This window comes from Centroberyx affinis, unplaced genomic scaffold, assembly GCF_046629955.1.
Source record: "Centroberyx affinis isolate AG114_WGS23_722 - 3 ecotype Tasmania unplaced genomic scaffold, CSIRO-AGI_Caff_v1 ptg000108l_1, whole genome shotgun sequence".
NCBI lineage: Eukaryota > Metazoa > Chordata > Actinopteri > Beryciformes > Berycidae > Centroberyx > Centroberyx affinis.
In genome coordinates, this window is record NW_027278810.1 from 89,019 (window position 1) to 106,125 (window position 17,107).

At 43.0% G+C, this 17,107-nt stretch overlaps 1 protein-coding gene across 1 annotated transcript; it reads left to right on the plus strand.

Moving 5' to 3' along the window:
• The first annotated feature begins 2,471 nt into the window (after nucleotides 1-2,471).
• Nucleotides 2,472-16,552, plus strand: sh3rf2 (SH3 domain containing ring finger 2). The gene is made up of 11 exons (XM_071525159.1): nucleotides 2,472-2,783; nucleotides 3,098-3,532; nucleotides 5,338-5,616; nucleotides 6,764-6,859; nucleotides 8,052-8,444; nucleotides 13,242-13,363; nucleotides 13,692-13,862; nucleotides 14,092-14,360; nucleotides 14,456-14,760; nucleotides 15,365-15,669; nucleotides 15,810-16,552. Exons 2-11 carry the CDS (start codon nucleotides 3,161-3,163, stop codon nucleotides 15,988-15,990), a joined length of 2,493 nt encoding a protein of 830 aa, XP_071381260.1. The 5' UTR covers nucleotides 2,472-2,783; nucleotides 3,098-3,160; the 3' UTR covers nucleotides 15,991-16,552.
• The last annotated feature ends 555 nt before the right edge of the window (nucleotides 16,553-17,107 follow it).

Here is a 17,107-nt window from a genome sequence, read left to right on the forward strand (position 1 = left end):
AGAGGAGGACCAGGCAGAACAAACTGTGGGTGGAAGAACTGCAAAGTTGCTTTATGGATGGATGTTAAAAAAAGCATCTGGTGGAGCACCACCTGCTACTCAGCATACATTCCCTTTCTAAATTACATTCCCAGGCTTTCAGACAGTCATGATTTTGAGTCGACCCAGAGTGACAGCATACTGTAAGCCATTAACATTTCACCCTGTTGTCTCAAAACACAACTTGGAGTGGAGACCCCACCCGAAGAGAGAGACCCACATATACATGCACATGAGTGCATACACAAAGGCAAACACACACACACACACACACACACACACACACACACACCAGAAACTTGTGGATCTTCAGGTTGGTCCGGTTTGACTGGAATACTTGTTGTTTACGTGTTTCTCCTGCCAACACAGACCGCAGCCTCACCTAATGTTTGCTTTGGGAGAGAAAGCTGGCTTTTATTTCTTTTCTTTTCTTTTTTTACTGAAGTCAGTCAATACATGTTACTGAAAAAAAGACTAACAACAAAATGAGTCACCTAATCAGTACCTGGGAACTGCTGCAAGTATGACAGCACGTAACTTCTGGGTGGAGGATTAGTTTCTCTGTAAAGGGGAGGTTAATTACATTGCTTTGATGCACCTAAAGTGCTGTTAGATTTGCGGTTAATCCTCATCAAACTGCTGCGCGAGGATTATGCATTTTGACTGACGCCTTGTTCAAATGAAACTGCTGAAACACATACTCATACACTTTGAAACACATTTGCACACACGTAGTCAAATGATCAAACACACTCACAGAGAGAGACAGAGAGGGAGAGAGAGAGAGAGGAGAGAGGCATTGCTAAGACAGATCACATTCAATGAGTTAGCAGCACTCTCTGAGTAAGACAGCATTTTAAATAAAACATGAAAGGCAGAGAAGAAGGCGCTCCTCCTTATACAGCAACTTGTGACAAGCAATGATATTCTGAGAGACAGCACACCGAGCTCAGAGCAATCCCTGGGGAGACACTCCCCCTCTCCATCAGATAGACTATATATCAGAACCATCAAGCATGGTACCTCATCCCACAACATCTAAGGCTTCTCAGTGGAGGCCGGACTGACCGTCAGGGCTGTGCGACGACGATAAGCATTTATGCACTGACTTTCTATCAGCAGCAGAACAATGACACCCCCTCCTCTGTATCCTTGACTGGGTGACAGAAGGCGTCCTTCCAAAGGTCCGCCGCTCACAGATGGGAATACTGAATAAAACAAGCTACAGTCGACAAGCAGCAAGTTCATTTTTAGCAGCAGTGCTTCTCTCAATCCAGACAGAATTATCCAGATATGAACCAAGTCATTCACCCCACAAAATATCCTGAATGCTGGGAAAAAATCTAGTCTTGTTTATTATAGGCCACCCTTTACTCTGCCAGAGCCATTAAACTCTGAGAGGCTTGAATGGAAGGGCCTGTATCAACATTGATATGAACATGTGAATAAGTCATGGCTAATCTCTCTCTCTCTCTCTCTCTCTCTCTCTCTCTCTCTGTTGCTCTCCCTCTCTCCCTTTAAAAGCCATACATTTTAAGAATTCCCCAAGTTCTGCTGACGTGAAGAAAGAGATGAAAGATTCATGGTTGTTTAAAAAATTCAAATGGATGTCCTGAACTTTCGGTACATAGCCAATATGGGTAGGCTAAATTATTTATTCTTGTGATGTAAGAAAGGGAATTTAGGGTTTGGAGTTAAGTGTGAAAATGAAATCCAAACAATAATAAGGCAAATGAAGAAAACACTTAAGATGAGGGAGTTGAACTGGTGCATCATCATCATCATCATCATCATCTCCAGCATTGCTTTGGGTGTTCAGCATTGGCAGATATTTTCACAAATGTGCAGCTGACTGATCAAGGATGAGGACTCACTGTTATCTTTGCTAAATTTCATTTGATTTTCTGTCACTCAGTTGTTTCAATACAGGCCTAATCTGGGCCATGACTATCAGATGAGGCTGGTGAATTCAGAGCTAGTGAGTGTTTGCACCAGCAGAGGGAGACCATGGTACATGACAATGTGAAGACCACTCTGCTTCTTGTGACATTACATGTTTAGGCCTACACCACCTTTTTATGAAAGTTAAGAGAGGAGGCAGTATTAAAAAAAAACATGGAAATAAAGCAGAAGGTGAGATAATTTAATCTGGCGGTAGAAATGAATAATTTAGGTCTGTAAATTGCCTGCATTGTAATTTAGCCTACCAAAACTATTCAAAAATGCCCATAACTTAGAAATTACTAAACCTATTGTCTTAAATATGTATAATATGTCATTATTGGTGTTTATACCGTATATTTTCTCACATTTTCAGATTTGACTGTATCATTAGAGGCAATGATGTCGTAAAATCAAGAAACCTCCAGCTGTTAAGGGTTAAAATGAGTCGGACATGAGACTGAAAACCGATAGCCTACTATAGCCGATGCCGATCACAAGCAGGCTACAGTTCCCATAAATAGTTACTTGTACCCGGGACGTGGTGAACAGGCTGTTAAAACACTCGTTTCCTCAGGTGTGTCGCTTGCCATCATTACATTTCTGCGTGGATAAGTCGATAACACAGTAGAATGTAAAGCTCGCGCGCCCGTCCAGCGACTCCGTCATGTTTCGTCCCGTCAACAGCGCACTGCGTCATGGCGACAGCGGCGCCACCGGCAGCGTGAAGGCGAAGTAGTTGCGCATTTTCTGATCGGAGTTTATAGAATTTATCATTGTGGCAGTCCGCAGCTACTCGAGTCGTAAGTGTTTGTTGAACTGTGTTGTTTCCGATAGAATATCCAGTTCTTCCATTGAGGAGACTTCCTGTACTTGTCTTACCTGTGCAGCCAGGTGAGCTGACATGACACCTGTAGTCAAGCAGCACAAGCAAGCCGCGTGAAATGTTTACAAAGTTGTTCTCTCTTATCTCAGTAATTCCACGTTATCAGAATCTATGGAGTTATATGGTCGTAATATCTTGATGGGTTATTATAGAAGAAGAAGAAAGTACCATTGTATGGCTTTGTAGTATTTTGATTCTGTCATTGAATTAGTTTATCATTCTCTTTTCCAGTATGGTGGATTGCAGTCTTTCAAATGTATCAGAATCTAGAGTCACAGAGAGAGTCCTTTTAACATGGAGGAGTTAGCTGTGTTGGACTTGCTGGAATGTCCTCTGTGTTTCGAGCAGCTGGATGTGTCAGCCAAGGTCCTGCCCTGCCAGCACACTTTCTGTAAGCCCTGCCTGCAGAGGCAGGAGGCATCCCGTTCCCAGCTGCTCTGCCCAGAGTGTCGCACTCCTGTCCCGGCCAGGTCAGTGGAGGAGCTGCCTGCTAACCTCCTGCTAGTGCGGCTGCTGGAGGGGCTCCAGGGCTCCATGGGGTCCAGCAGGAACAGACAGTCTGCCCGCTACATGGTGCCCTTGGTGAGGGACAGCGTGTCAGGCAGGGGGGGTCAGCAGCAGGAGTCTCTGGCCGCTCAACGCAGAGAGAAGCAAGGGCACAATGAGGTGAGTGTATGACCCCGGACCAAACCTGTGGCCCAAGTGGAAGAAAATGCAATAAAATGAGAAGCATTTCAACCCTGTAGTCCATCTGAACTCTCCTCTGTCCCTGGTGTAGCTGTGCATTTGTGGTTAGGATTATTAGACTTGCAAATTAGGCAATTCGTTTTATTTGTTTAAAACTGAGGTGAAGTTACAGAATCTTTTGATTTCCATAATGTCATTGTTCTAATTTTCACTATTATAGAAATGTAAGAAAATCATTTCAACTAAGAGGATGTTGTCTCAGACAACAATACTGGCACCTCAGATAGGCTACTTGTAAAATAAAATAACTTATTAATAATGGCAAAACTATAGCCTACACTTTTTGTTAGTGGTGTTAATATATGAGAGGCCGGGCTTATTTCAAACTTGCTCATACACACACACTACTGAATACTCACACATACTCATGAGAAACCCTGGGCAAGTGTTTCACATGTGTATGTGTGACTTTTTCATGTGTGAGTGCGCTGCAACCCAAAGGGCTTTCACACCAACAGCAGACAATGATTGGTTGGCTCAGTGATCACCTAAATATTTCTCAGATATTCTGATGCGTCACCATCACACTCTCTGTTGATTTCCTGTTAAGTGTGTTTGTCTGTAAGTAAACTTCAGGCCTTTTTTACTCTTGGTAGCTTATAATGTGGACAGTGTTATGATTTATGTAATTATTTCTTGATTGATTTGAATTTCTAAAAAGCTCTACTCAAATGAATCAGGTAAAACAGTTTAATTACATGGAAACCATTTTCCCCCAACGGTATTGTTCAGGTGAACTTTGGGTATTCTGTAATTTACATCACTTTATTGAACTTTAATTAACACAACACAAAAAATGATTATCCTCCAATGACTTCACTGGAAGACAAAGTGAAACGTGTTTGAGATTAAATACATAATACATTACCTATAACATTAATGGATTATAAACAGCGTGGCAATATCTCAAAATGTGGTATTAACACTATATTATCTTCACAGAATTATTTGACAAGCTAGAGATTCCCTGATATCTCCATATGAAGTGCAAAATGCACAACATCCTGGGCGTTAGTGCATTCATTTGTGTTATTTTTTAAAGACATTCATTATGTGCGGAGTCAAAATAACTTAGCATCTCTGGGCTTTCTTGTTGCGCTGCATCCACAGCATCACTGAAAGGGTTTAACTGAGAACAAGATATTGACAGTTAACGCTTGAGTCACTAATTGGCATACATGTGTCTGTTCAAACCAGAATATGTTAATTACAAAATGTGTCAGCATGTGCTGTTATTAAGGGATGTACTCAAAAGCAACACCAGCGCATGTTAAACCAAACCAGGCACACTGACGGTGACACATCCTTACAGAGATTGTGCAACGTGTGTGTGTGTGTGTGTGTGTGTGTGTGTGTGGACCAGGGCATTTTGCAGGTATTTTGAGCTATAGGTCTATTTTTGTTCCCAGTTGTTTTGGCCTATTATCTCCCTACCTCTCTCTTTTCTTGTTAACAAATGTCTTCTGAAAAGTTCCTGGTCCCACTTTGTCACCGTAAAAGTAGGTCAAACTAACAAGTTCCATGTTTCACCCAATGGAAATGCAGTAGTATTGGCAAGACACTATATTTTATGTCTGACATCATGGGAGAGTGCAGCCTAGAGCCCCTTTGCACCTCAAAATCCATAAAGAGATGGATTTCTCTGTCTCCGAATGTTGTAATTTATCATGCCGAACAAAATACTCCACATCACTTCAACACTGCGACTTTCTCCCGCTCTCCAGGTTGCCACCAGAGCTTCATACAGCCACAGAGGGGATGCCCTGGGAGAGCTGGTCCTCACCCCTGGTAACAGTATCACCCCGAAACACAAGGCGGAGGAGAACTGGCACCACGGCGACGGCGACAGCAGCACTGCCAACATGCTGCAGGGTGTCAGCCAGATGCCTCAGTTGCAGAGCCTGCAGCAGTCCCAGCCGCTGGCTCTCTGCAGGGCGCTGTATGACTTCAACCCCAAAGAGATGGATCTGGAGGACTGTAAATATTGTCTCAGCTTCCTCAAGGTCTGCCTGCCTCCGGAACTACCTAGAATAACACAGCGGGAAATAGAAAGAAATAGAAAGATATTGGCAAAAAATCAAATTGTGATTATTTGACAGAATATTGCAATTGCAATTTAACCGTTTTTCTTGTAAATAATTATTTTAGAACTGTAAAATTGTTTAAAGAAAAGTGATTTTGTTAAAAAAAAAATAGATGTCAGTATGCAGGATTTACTGAGTTTGAGTATGATGAAAGGTTTTCACCAATATTTTACTTGGTTCATGGAGCAAAGTTAACCCACAGCACTAAAACACCTTGTTTAGAAATCCATTTTGGACGTCCTTCTTTCTCAAGCAATTAATTGCAGCCTCTGCGATTTGGAAATTGCAGAAGTTCATATTGTTCAGCTCTTGCGGGAACAGCGCCATTGTTATATGTATACATGATCTTTTTTTCTACTTTTTTCCACTTAGGGATGCACTTAGAGATCTCCACTCCCACACCAGGCATTGTCGGTATTCTTTGTACTCCACAGTCTTGGTCCAGTAGAGAGAGTGGGCTACTTAACACTTTCAGCATCACCCTGGTGTGTTTTATTTGACATAGGATGGCAGCACATTCATGACTATGTATAGCACAGGAAGTTCCCAATAGCACTAACACATAACGGCCATTGCTCTTCGCTCTATTCACTGTTTGAGAGAATCTGAGTAACAAGCGAGACTTGTGGACCTAGAGGCACAGACCTCTGCTGCAGTGGTTGTTACTTACCGTGAAGGATTTCTGAGGGAGTTATATAAGGGCCTTAGCACTTGCATGCTCTCCATTAAAGCACACTCGAGCCAGGCTTCTTTTTTTTTCTTCTTTTTTTTGTGAAAGCAGATGGTCAGATGGGTTTTAGAGAGGGGCTGGCTGCAGAAAGGACCAGGCCCGCAGACACAAAGGGAGTTGATGTCACATGCTGCTGGGGAACGCAGGGCTTGGAGGGGCTCCGAGCTGAGTGCTCAGTCTTCAGGGCGAGAGACTCTATTCTGAGCACCTCTTTTTCTCTCTCTCTCTCGCTCTTTGTCTCTCTCTCTCTCTCTCTCTCTCCCCCCCCTTTCTCTCTCTCTCTCTCTCCCTCTCTCTCTCTCTCTCTTTCCTCCCCTGTCAAATCCTGATTTACAGGGAGACATCCTTACTGTCATCAGACGGGTGGATGAACATTGGATTGAAGCAAAAGTAGGGGACAAAGTTGGAGTTTGCCCTCTGCAGTTTACAGAGGTTAGTTCTTTCTTTCTTTGATTGTTTGATTCTTTCTTTCTTTCTTTCTTTCTTTCTTTCTTTCTTTCACTCATAGTTGGAATGTGCGTTTGGGCCTTTCACTGTGATCGAGGTTGTGATACCTGCTGTTTCCCAGTAGTCTAGCTGTTGTAATGACTTGAACTATCGACGTTGGTGCTCGAAGTCATTCATTCCGGGTCATTGCCGGGGCACCACCTTGATTTTCTTTCAAATCTTTGATTCATCCGTAAAATGTCACTCCTGCACTGCAAAGTGCTGAGGCAGAGAGCTAATCCCTGTGTCCCTGCTGTGTCTGCAGCCACTCATTAGTGTGTGACTATGAGGCTTACTCAGGTTTGCAGAGCTTGCTTAGCTAGCTGACTGTCATTTGTTTTCCTCTGTACTTTCTGCCTCTAGATATTAACTTCATCCCTGCCAGGGAGAAGTGCATTCCTTCATACAGTAGGGTTAATGTGCTTAATTCTGCTTTAGAAAATGTTTTCTTGCGTGTTCTCCTCTTTCCTCATCTGTCTTATTATTGTTTTTCCTCAATTTTTTTTACTCCTCTCCTCCCCTTGTTACCCCTCTCCTCCTCCTCTCTTCTATTGCTCATTCGTGTCTTCTGCTGAAGCCCCGCCTCAGTGCTGCTCTTCATCTCTCTCTACCTCTGTACTCTCTTCTTTCATCATCCTCCTCTATCCACTTTTCTCCTCTCCCCTCTCTTTCTGAGCCTGCCTCTCCTCGTGTCGTGCAGCCAAGCGTGAAGACACAGTAATGCTTTCTCTGCTTGGGTGGCATAACAACACATCACTGTGGGGAGTGAGAGCATTAACCCTGCCCTGCCTGCCTGCCTGCCTGTCTGTCTGGCTGTGCAGCGCTGTACTTCACTTTGCCTCCTGCTCCTCTCTCAGCACCAGTCAACCCTGCCTGGCTTATTGGCTGGTACTTATCCTCCCGCCTGCCTGCCTGTCCAACAAGTTGTAGGGGTGAGTGAGGAAGTGAAAAGTAGGCGCGTTTAGACAGCCTTGTCACTGATCAGCTGGGTGCAGAGGTTGACAGGCGCTAGCAGCAGGTAGGAGCGATTTGGAGAGTATTTTCTCGGCTGAGGATCGACTATTTTCTATGTTAAGAACTATCACGGATTTTCAGCGTGGTTTCTCTTTTTGTTTCTAATGTATTTATTCTCTTTCAGCCAAACTCAGTGGCTGCCAAACTCCTGGAGGGAAAGAGTCGCAGGGGGAGTGACTCAGCAGAATTTTACCATTGGACCGGGATCGGGGGCAAAGACAAGGCCACTGACGCACCCAACAGGACCACCCATTTTGGAGTCCTTCAAGTCCCGGCAAAGACACCCATTATCAATGCTTTGCCCCTCCCCAACCAGAGAAAACAGCCCAGTGTCAGCAGCACCTTTTACCAGACGACCAAAGGACAGACCACCAACATCAGCACCTTCAATAGCCTCAACCATCAGGGTCAACCACACCACCTCTCTGGAACCACCCAGGGGCCCGCTCAGCCCTCTAGGGTGACCTCCCAGCACATGAAGCGCCACCCTGACGGTGCTCACAGACACCTGTCACAGGTGAGTCATGTGCCAACACGTCTGCCTTCATGTATTCGTCACATCGGTTTAATATGTTTTCTTCGTTTGAGCTGTCTTTCCTCATCTTTGAGCTAAACCGTGTTTGGCTTTGATTGTTTTCCCTTTTTTTTGTTTTCCTCCTAGCAATTTGCCCTAATAGAAAATGTGTGGTTTGCAAAAGACATGACTGTTTCCGCTGAGATAATGGACGTTTTTATCTGAGTCACTTAGGGATCAAGTTGTTCTTGGGAGTACAGGGAGGGAACCATTACACTAAGCTTGAGGAATGAATGAGCGAGAGAGGCATCGCCCTTATGTTGGCCACTACATCAGATTAAGAAGCTCTCATCAAGACACATGGAGGAAGACAGATGTGGAAAAGGGCTAGAACTGAAAGATTTGGGGGATAAATGGAGTGAGGAATGGAGGTGCAGGGGAAGGGAAACATCAGGAAACCACAGACCTTAATCAGACTCTTGGGAACCAAGCCAGGCTTCCCCCACAGAGATGAATAACAGTCCAGGCGTATGTTCTTTCTTTAGTCAGCTCAGGGGAGATATAAGGACTCAGGGGAAGGTGTGTAATTGGCTGTCATACTCTTAAAAGGCAAATTAGGTGAATGGGCAGAAATCTGGACAGAAAAAAGGACTTTGACTTAACCCTTTGAGTGTTGGAGGCTGAAATACATAGAGGCCCAATTTCAGGACCTTTATTAGCTTCCAGTAAGCATAGATGCCACTGAAAAGCTGAGTTTCCTGCCATTTCAGCCAAATGACCTTATATGATATTAGCTGAACACAGAAGTCATTAAAGTTCTTGAAATAGACACCCCACATGCTCACTTTTTGCCTTTTTTGCTATTCTATCATTCTTATGTTAGGCTCTTTCTGGGATCACCTTGACATCGAGAACTCAAAAAAAGAAAAAAAAAGTCAGTTGGATACTTTCAAAATCCTAAGTATGCAGACCATGTAAGATAAGAGTGTGCTAGTCGTTTAGGAAAGTGTTACTAAACAACACCACTCTTTTCATGTGACCAACACAATATGTGCTGCATGTTTCATACGGACTGTGTCACATGAGCCGAGATAATGAGCATCTCCATGGGACGATTCTGGGTCATTTTCATTTTCCTAAATCAGAAAATCATTGTGAAACTGCATTGCTGTCAGTCTGAATTTCTCTCCATTCATTCTAAACATGCTGTTGACGACAAGGGAGAAGCAAAATATATGCAGTTTTGTCAATGAATGGTCTGTGTGATAGCCACATTGAACATGCTGTAAAGATGCCAAATCGTAAGAATATTATCATACTAAATGAAATTTTATGACCCCAGCATAAGTGTTTTTTAATGAATACTTTCCACATAAATGGTAACAAGTTAATGTAGCTGCAAAAGTGACAACTCATTTAAATCAGAAAATATTACACAAAATAGTATTCAAAGATTGGATACTGTATTCTGAATCAGATTACAGTTCCCCAGTGCCTGAGTGCAACAGCAACATTAGAGCCTCTGCAAGGTTTAATTATACCAACCTGCTGCCAAGTGACCTGCCCTCTGAGATAATGATTTCCTTTGATTGAGTAGAAAATTCACTGCTCTACCCTGCAATTATGCGTGTCAGAACGTAAAATGTTAAACCTGATGCAGGCTGGGAAAAAAGCAGGAGAGGGAGGGAGGGAGGGAGGGGGAGGAGTAAGACCACAGAGGGAGACGAAAAGGAGGAAATGGGAGAGGATAAGAGGAAGAGGAAAAGGCGAGAGGAAATATAGAAAAGAATAGGAACGGAATAGAGTTCGGAAGAGAAACAGGAGCAAAACAAAAAAGCTGCCAGCTTTCGAAAGGCAAAACACAAGAAGTAGGAAGAGGAGGAGAAGGGAGAGAGAGATGTAGAGAGTGGGAGGCTTGGAGAGTCCCTCACTCTGTCTGCTTATCTCTCTTATGCTGATGATGATGAGTCACTGGCAAAGTTAGTTACATAACAGACCCCCCCTCTCTCCCCTGCCGTAGAACTCCTTCCTCTCCACTAAGCAGGTAACACTCCCTTTCACATCAGTGGGCCAATAATAGCAGACAAGACACGCGCTTCTCCACTTTAAAGGAGAGGAGGAGGAGGAGAGAGGAGGAGACTCTGTCCCTAAAGCAGAAGCTGAGCTCCCTGTTGACCAAGCCAGCATGTAGCGTGTGTGCTATTCTGAGTGTTGCCTCCCATCAGCTCTCACCTCTGGCCCCGCTGCTGCACAGTGATGCGGCCTCCCACCAGCTCTGGATCAAATAACAAATATGGTGTGAATATTAACATGGTTGTGTAGAAACAGAGTTCAGGATGTAAGTGAGCCAAAACAAAATGTAATATTTGATTTTTATTTATTTACAAACCTTTATAGTTTTTATGCAGTGCGTGTCAACATAGGAAAGCACAATACCAGATCATAATTTTCAATATAATCAAGTTACAGTTATACCAGTTCTCATTGTTAGGAAAGCTTATTTGTATGAATTGTGGGCTGTACAACAAACTCACTTTTGAACTCTTAAATCAATAACTCATTTTGGTAGATTCACTTAACGTTTACACACACAGTGAACAAACAATATTGGCTGTTCTGTGTATCCAAAGTCACACTTTATTTACTTTTGAAAACCTTGTGTAAAATTCATACTTTTGACACATATGCAAGGTATGGTACTGAAAATAACCGTTTTCTGTCCATGGTTGTAATTTTCAACAAGCCGTGTTGCTTGTTTACTCTTTGCAATAATTTGAGTTGAAAATTAATAACGTGAATGGTGTTGATGACTATCGATCTCTGAGATGGTGAAATATTAGGAAAGTAGGACGCCACCTGACGACATCTTCTCCTGGCCGAAAGCTACAGTCATAAGAAAGTGACTGAAGGTGTTAGCATCTAGATGTATCTAATAGTAGGGGGTGTTACTTTTTGTGTTTTGCTTGAGGTGGCAACTTTGAAAACTAGATCTCACTGACCTCAGTATACAGTTTGGATGTGACACTGGTTATGTTTACTTGCACAGAGAACTCTGTTCTTAATGCGGTTACTCAAGGAAACCGAATAGAATAGAATAACCGATAATGTCACAGTCTGATTGTGAGAAACTTGGTTAAGATGCCGGGCATACTCCGATATTAAACTGTTGGTTAACTGGGTTAATTATTTAATTGGTTCATTCATGGTAGCAGGAATACCAATCGCAGGGTATCAAAGGTGCTTGTAAACAGCTTAAAATGAATAAGACCTATAATAGTATATAATACGCAGCATGTACCCGAAACAGGCTTTTAGTGTCTGATGAAATGCAAACCACTAATGACTAATGAAAAGAACTAAATAATTTAAGACGTGAAGAAATGTAGCGGTTGGATTTATTACTAAGATGACAACACTATGCAGTTAAAAGATAGTGGTTGCACATAAACATATCCAATGCTTTCTCTATCTTGCTCTCTCTCCTTTCTCCCCCTTCCCTCTACTCTGCACTTGAGATGATGAAGATATCACAGCTAGGACAGGCAGTTCCTGATATCTTGTGCTCACGGCTCCTTTTGTCTATAGTCTCTTCTATGATACCAATTGTTATGGATGTTACAAAAAATGCGCTCTAAGCTCAGTATGTACTATGGACAGACAACTGTAGATGACAGTGATGCTCATCCATCTATCCTATATGACGGAAGGCTGGTATGTCTTCAGGATATACTATGCTAACTTCATCTCCTACTTCTGCCTCACAGCGCTGCTTTTGACTAAACCGAGTGAGACTATGATTCAAGCCATGGCTGCATCTTAATCATGACTTCCTTTGTCCTTCTCTGAGGAAGAGTGTGAATATAATGCAGCTTAATGGTGGGAGAGCTTCAGGATACAGGGAAGTATACAGGGAATCCCAAGCCCACAGGCTAGCATTAATGCTTTAAGTTTGCTGTTGAATAGCAGCAGGCATGTGCAGACTTCACCAAGAGGATAACAGGCACAGGGAAAGCTGCAATGATAGCAATAACACAGCATTATCTGAGTGGGGTTTACTTGATCAAGGGAAAAATATGAAGTTCTTAATAAAGTTCTCACTAAAAGGCTATTTTCAGCTTGGTAATTAAGTACCATTATGCTTCAGACTGTGTCCCTAACGGTTGGGAGCCGCACCCCAGGGTGGCTCCCGCCCAGACTGTGGCTGTGTCAGGCCTGACTCACAGCCTGTTGACTTGGAGCCTGTCAGACTTCCTTAGCTCTCTGCTTTCAAAGAGGAGCCAGGATGGATGAAGTTAAAATGCAAGAGAAGTCTGGCACGCTATGTATCTTCTTCTTTTTTTCTTTTTTTTTTTTAACTTCTGCTGCATTTCATATAGCTGAGATTTTATACATCATCATTTCTATTTTAGTGGAGTGGGAGCTAAGACTGGATGTGGGAAGAATTTCCGGCTATCATATTCTTCTGAAGAATCATCAGTAATATAAGTTGGATGGCAAATCCACTGTTGGGAACATTAAGAGTGACACAGCATTGTTGCCCTATACACAGGCTTCTTCAAATTCAAATTTTTTATATGTACTTGTATGCATAATGTTATTAATTTATATTCAAATATTCAGACTTTGCTGTCTGTCAACCTGTCCTGATGTCTCTGTATTTACTGCTCTCTCCTTTGTTTTTCTCATATTGATTGTTTAGTTTTTTATTTTATTTTTCATACTGATGTGCATAGATGCATCCCACGCATCACCTTTTGCATTTCATATGACGATAATGTTGACCCCCCCTCCCTGTTACAGGGTGAGAAGAAGATGACCAGTGAGACTCCACCCACCATCACCATGGCTCTGGTCAACCCCCAGACGGCCTCTACCTCCACAGAGAGTAAAACCTCCTCCACCCAGCAGCTCGCCATCAGTGTGTGAGTAAAACCTGATGCTCTAACATCTAAAACACTGTATTATTTGTATGATAATGTAGTATCACAGGAGTAACTCACCAAGAATAGAAGGAAGAAACAGAGAATCAATGTAGAAAAATATAAATTGTGATTATGACAAATATAGGATAGGATAGGATATAGTGAAATAAAGAACATGTAACGCTATAACTCTTTGGAAGTACTGAGGACCTGTAATTAGAGTGAATATGCTGTATTTTCAGTGTCATTTGAAATAGTTTGTAAGAAAAATCTAACTCTAAATCAAACAGTCAAAGTGAGGCAGTAACATAGGCGTGTGTCTCCTCAGGTGTGCTGCCCTTTACTCCTATAAGCCACGTCGACCAGAGGAGCTGGAGCTGAGGAAGGGGGAGATGGTGGGAGTGTACGGCAAGTTCAAAGAAGGCTGGCTGCGTGGATTGTCTCTCAGATCGGGCAAAGTGGGCATTCTGCCTGGCAACTACGTCACTCCTGTGCTCAGGTGAGAGGCTGCGATAGTTGGCTGCGTTGACCATGGCAGCTGAACGACATTTGAGTTTGGCCTGTAATTTAGTATGAACTTCTGGCAGGAAAACATGCCATGCACACATTTCCATGCTTTAAGGTACAAATAAAAACACTATAGCAGGGGCTGTTCATATTTAATTAAAGTATAACCTGTGACATAAGTTCTTAAATTTCTACAATTGTGTCTCTTTGCCTTACTGTAGAACCTCGGCCAGACTCCTGGAGACCAAAGCAGCAACTGCATCCTCTAGCACAGTCGCTGGAAAGAGACCCACAACTTCCAAGAATCCTGCTGTGGTGCTTGCTCTGGATAGGGTAAACACAGATGGGACCGTATACTCAACAGGACAGGTCCCATCTGTCCCAAATGGGGCGCAGCATGCAATGTCATCCGCTGGCAGTGGAAAATCGTCCCTGTATGGGGGTTCACCGGGTTGGGACACCGTGAGGCGCGTCTTTAATCCACATAGAGGTGAGTGGGGAAACAACCACATCGATCTTATAACACTACGACTTTGCCATTTTCTCAAAGAGTGTATGAGGATTCTTTCCCATGTTTTTTTCCAGACTCAATCCAATACACCCAAACTTCCAATTCAAACCTCCCATCCAACTCGCAGCACTTTGCACAAGTTCAGGCGTCCGGCTACTCGCCCGCCTTGCAGAGGAAGAAAAACAGCAGCATCCTCCCCGGCCCTGGCAGGCCGCTGGGCTGGATGTCTGAGCCAACAGCGCCATCTGCTGCTGCCGTCCTCAAGGACAGAGACTTGACTGCTTCTCAAGAGGCAGCGTTTCAGTATGACAGGCAGCTTCCAAACGGCCCCCACTCCATTCTAGTCAGACCCGACTCACACAAGAACAATACAGACAAGGTACTGTAATACTGTTGCTTTCCACTGAGAGACTTAAGCTTGCATTTGTCTGTAGTCGATTCAGACTCAAGTCACAGTTTTAACAGCTTGAGACTTGAGTTGATGCAGGAAGAGAAGACTTGAGACTTGACTTCGGTTCTGGTGACTTGGGACTTTGACTTGTACTTTGATGACTTGAAAAGGTTTCTAAAGTCTTGTCAAAAGATCTTGTATTTGTGTATGACTGAATTCTGTTTTCCTAATTTGTTTGGAATGATTGAATTTATTGAAGTTCAAACTGATTATAGAAAGCAAACTCATGAAGCACTTACCAAGTATTTATACTGTTAAAATGGTGTTGCATTGAAAAGTCCTAGATATTTTGTTTTCTTCAAGATATTAAATTGATACCGGACTCTTGATTTATTCTGACCTACATTTAAACTTGAGACTTGACTTGAGACTTGTGCCTCAAGTGACTTGGGACTCGAGCAAAGTTGACTTGGTCACACCTCTGCTTTTTAGGCATTTTCCTTAGATGACATGGTTAGATAATCCAACTCAAGCTACTTCTTTGCGATCACTGTTCTGCATGGCCCTTACAATAATTATTTTACTCCCCCAGCCTGCAAAGTCAGTGCGGTTCTTCACAGAGGAGGACTCCCCTCCTCCCAGACTCCGCACCTCCTCCTGGTCCTCTGGGAATCAGATTGCCTCCACTGGCCGCCCTGGCCCCCCGCCCCTAGAAGTGTGGGCCCCGTCGCTCACCCTGGGGAGAGATGGACCGGGGATCATTCTCAAAGAGGGCAAGGCTCCTATCCTCAGGAAAGGCCTGGAAACAGCCATGTCATATCTGAATCCCAACCCCCAGAAACCGCTGTCATCTCAGCCGTCGTTATCAGCAGTGTCAGCTCAGTTCAGCCCCAGCAGGTAAATAGGATTCCTGCATTCTCTCTCGAAAATAAAGAGCGGCAATTAAATATCAGACAGGTGAATTGGAGCTGGGGCGTTGTTGCTGATGTGACTGGCTGGACGGCAACCTCTAACATCTGTCGCTTTTTTCTCCTCAGACACAGAGTGACGACAACGTATTTAGCCCAGACAGACTCTGAGCTCAGTCTGCTGCAAGGAGAGCTGGTCCTGGTCCACAGGCCTCGACTGGACGGGCGGGTTCTGGTTACTCAGGAGAGCAGTGGGCAGACTGGCTTGTTCCACAGCAGTGTGGTGCAGACCCTGGAGAGGCTCAGCTGACTGAGCAGTAGAACTGTAGTAGTGTATATTTCTATATTCTCTGTATTCAAACTGCCAAATGACTTGACCAACCTGCTGAACAACAGAAGGCCGGCGCGTGTTGTGCTGCATAGGTTAAATACTGCCAAATGACAATCCTGCAAAGGAGATTTGTTTTTTGTCCTTGAGATTTTGAGTGCATATGAGAGTGTGGTTAAATCTTCAGAGATATTTTTTGTGTCCTTCAATATACGTGCATGTTTGTTAACACATGTACTATTATAAGATTTGCACAAAAACCCACCTAATGACTGTTCCCTGTTTAATACCCATGTTACACGCATTGGTGAGTGCCTTTGTCAAAACCCACAAAGAAAACAATCTAATATATTTAGCAAATTACAAGAGGTAAAATATCTGTAACTGCTTATGTGGTAATAAACAATGCTTCCAAAACATTGTTGGTGTCTTACTACAAGTAGGTACATATATTGCAAGACAGTTCTTATTTAATTATTTTACAAGTCCCCATCTAAGTCCTCATGTCTGTGCCCCTGGAATACAAAACATGAGCATAGTCAATTGACTTTGTTAATATATGCCTACAATAAACATACATGCATATAACACTGTTTTCAATCATATGGAGTTAATAATAGGCAATGGCAACAATGCCATCTGATTTAGAGTGTGTGATGTCCCTTTATCTCTGCAAGAAATCCTCCATCAAAAACCTTAAAATGAACAAATCACCTGGAGTGGATGGTGTTGCTTCTGAATTTTATTCTGCCTTTGGTGACCAACTGGCTCCCTTTTTTATTAGAGGTCTTTTCTGAAGGTATATCTAATTAAACTCTCCCTTATAACTCAAGGATTAATTACTTTTATTCCAAAGCACACAAAGAAATTTAGCAGGTTTCAGAGGGACTAATCTTTGAAAGGTAGAACTATGATAACAAAAGCTGATGGCATTTCCAAGATTATGCTGCCCTGTCTTTATATGTTGACAATAAGACAATCAAGAACATAGACCAGATACTTCTTAATTTTTTATGGAAAAACAAGACCCACCATGTAAAGAAATCTGTTCTAATGAATCCCTATGATATAGGTGTATTTCAACATGGTCTTAAGCACT

Coding starts and splice junctions, on each gene's coding strand:
- sh3rf2 (XM_071525159.1), top strand. CDS start 3,161: ATGGAGGAGTTAGCTGTGTTGGACTTGCTGGAATGTCCTCTGTGTTTC. Junction 14,761..15,364: donor ACAAGAACAATACAGACAAG/GTACTGTAATAC, acceptor TTACTCCCCCAG/CCTGCAAAGTCAGTGCGGTT. Junction 15,670..15,809: donor GCTCAGTTCAGCCCCAGCAG/GTAAATAGGATT, acceptor TTTTCTCCTCAG/ACACAGAGTGACGACAACGT.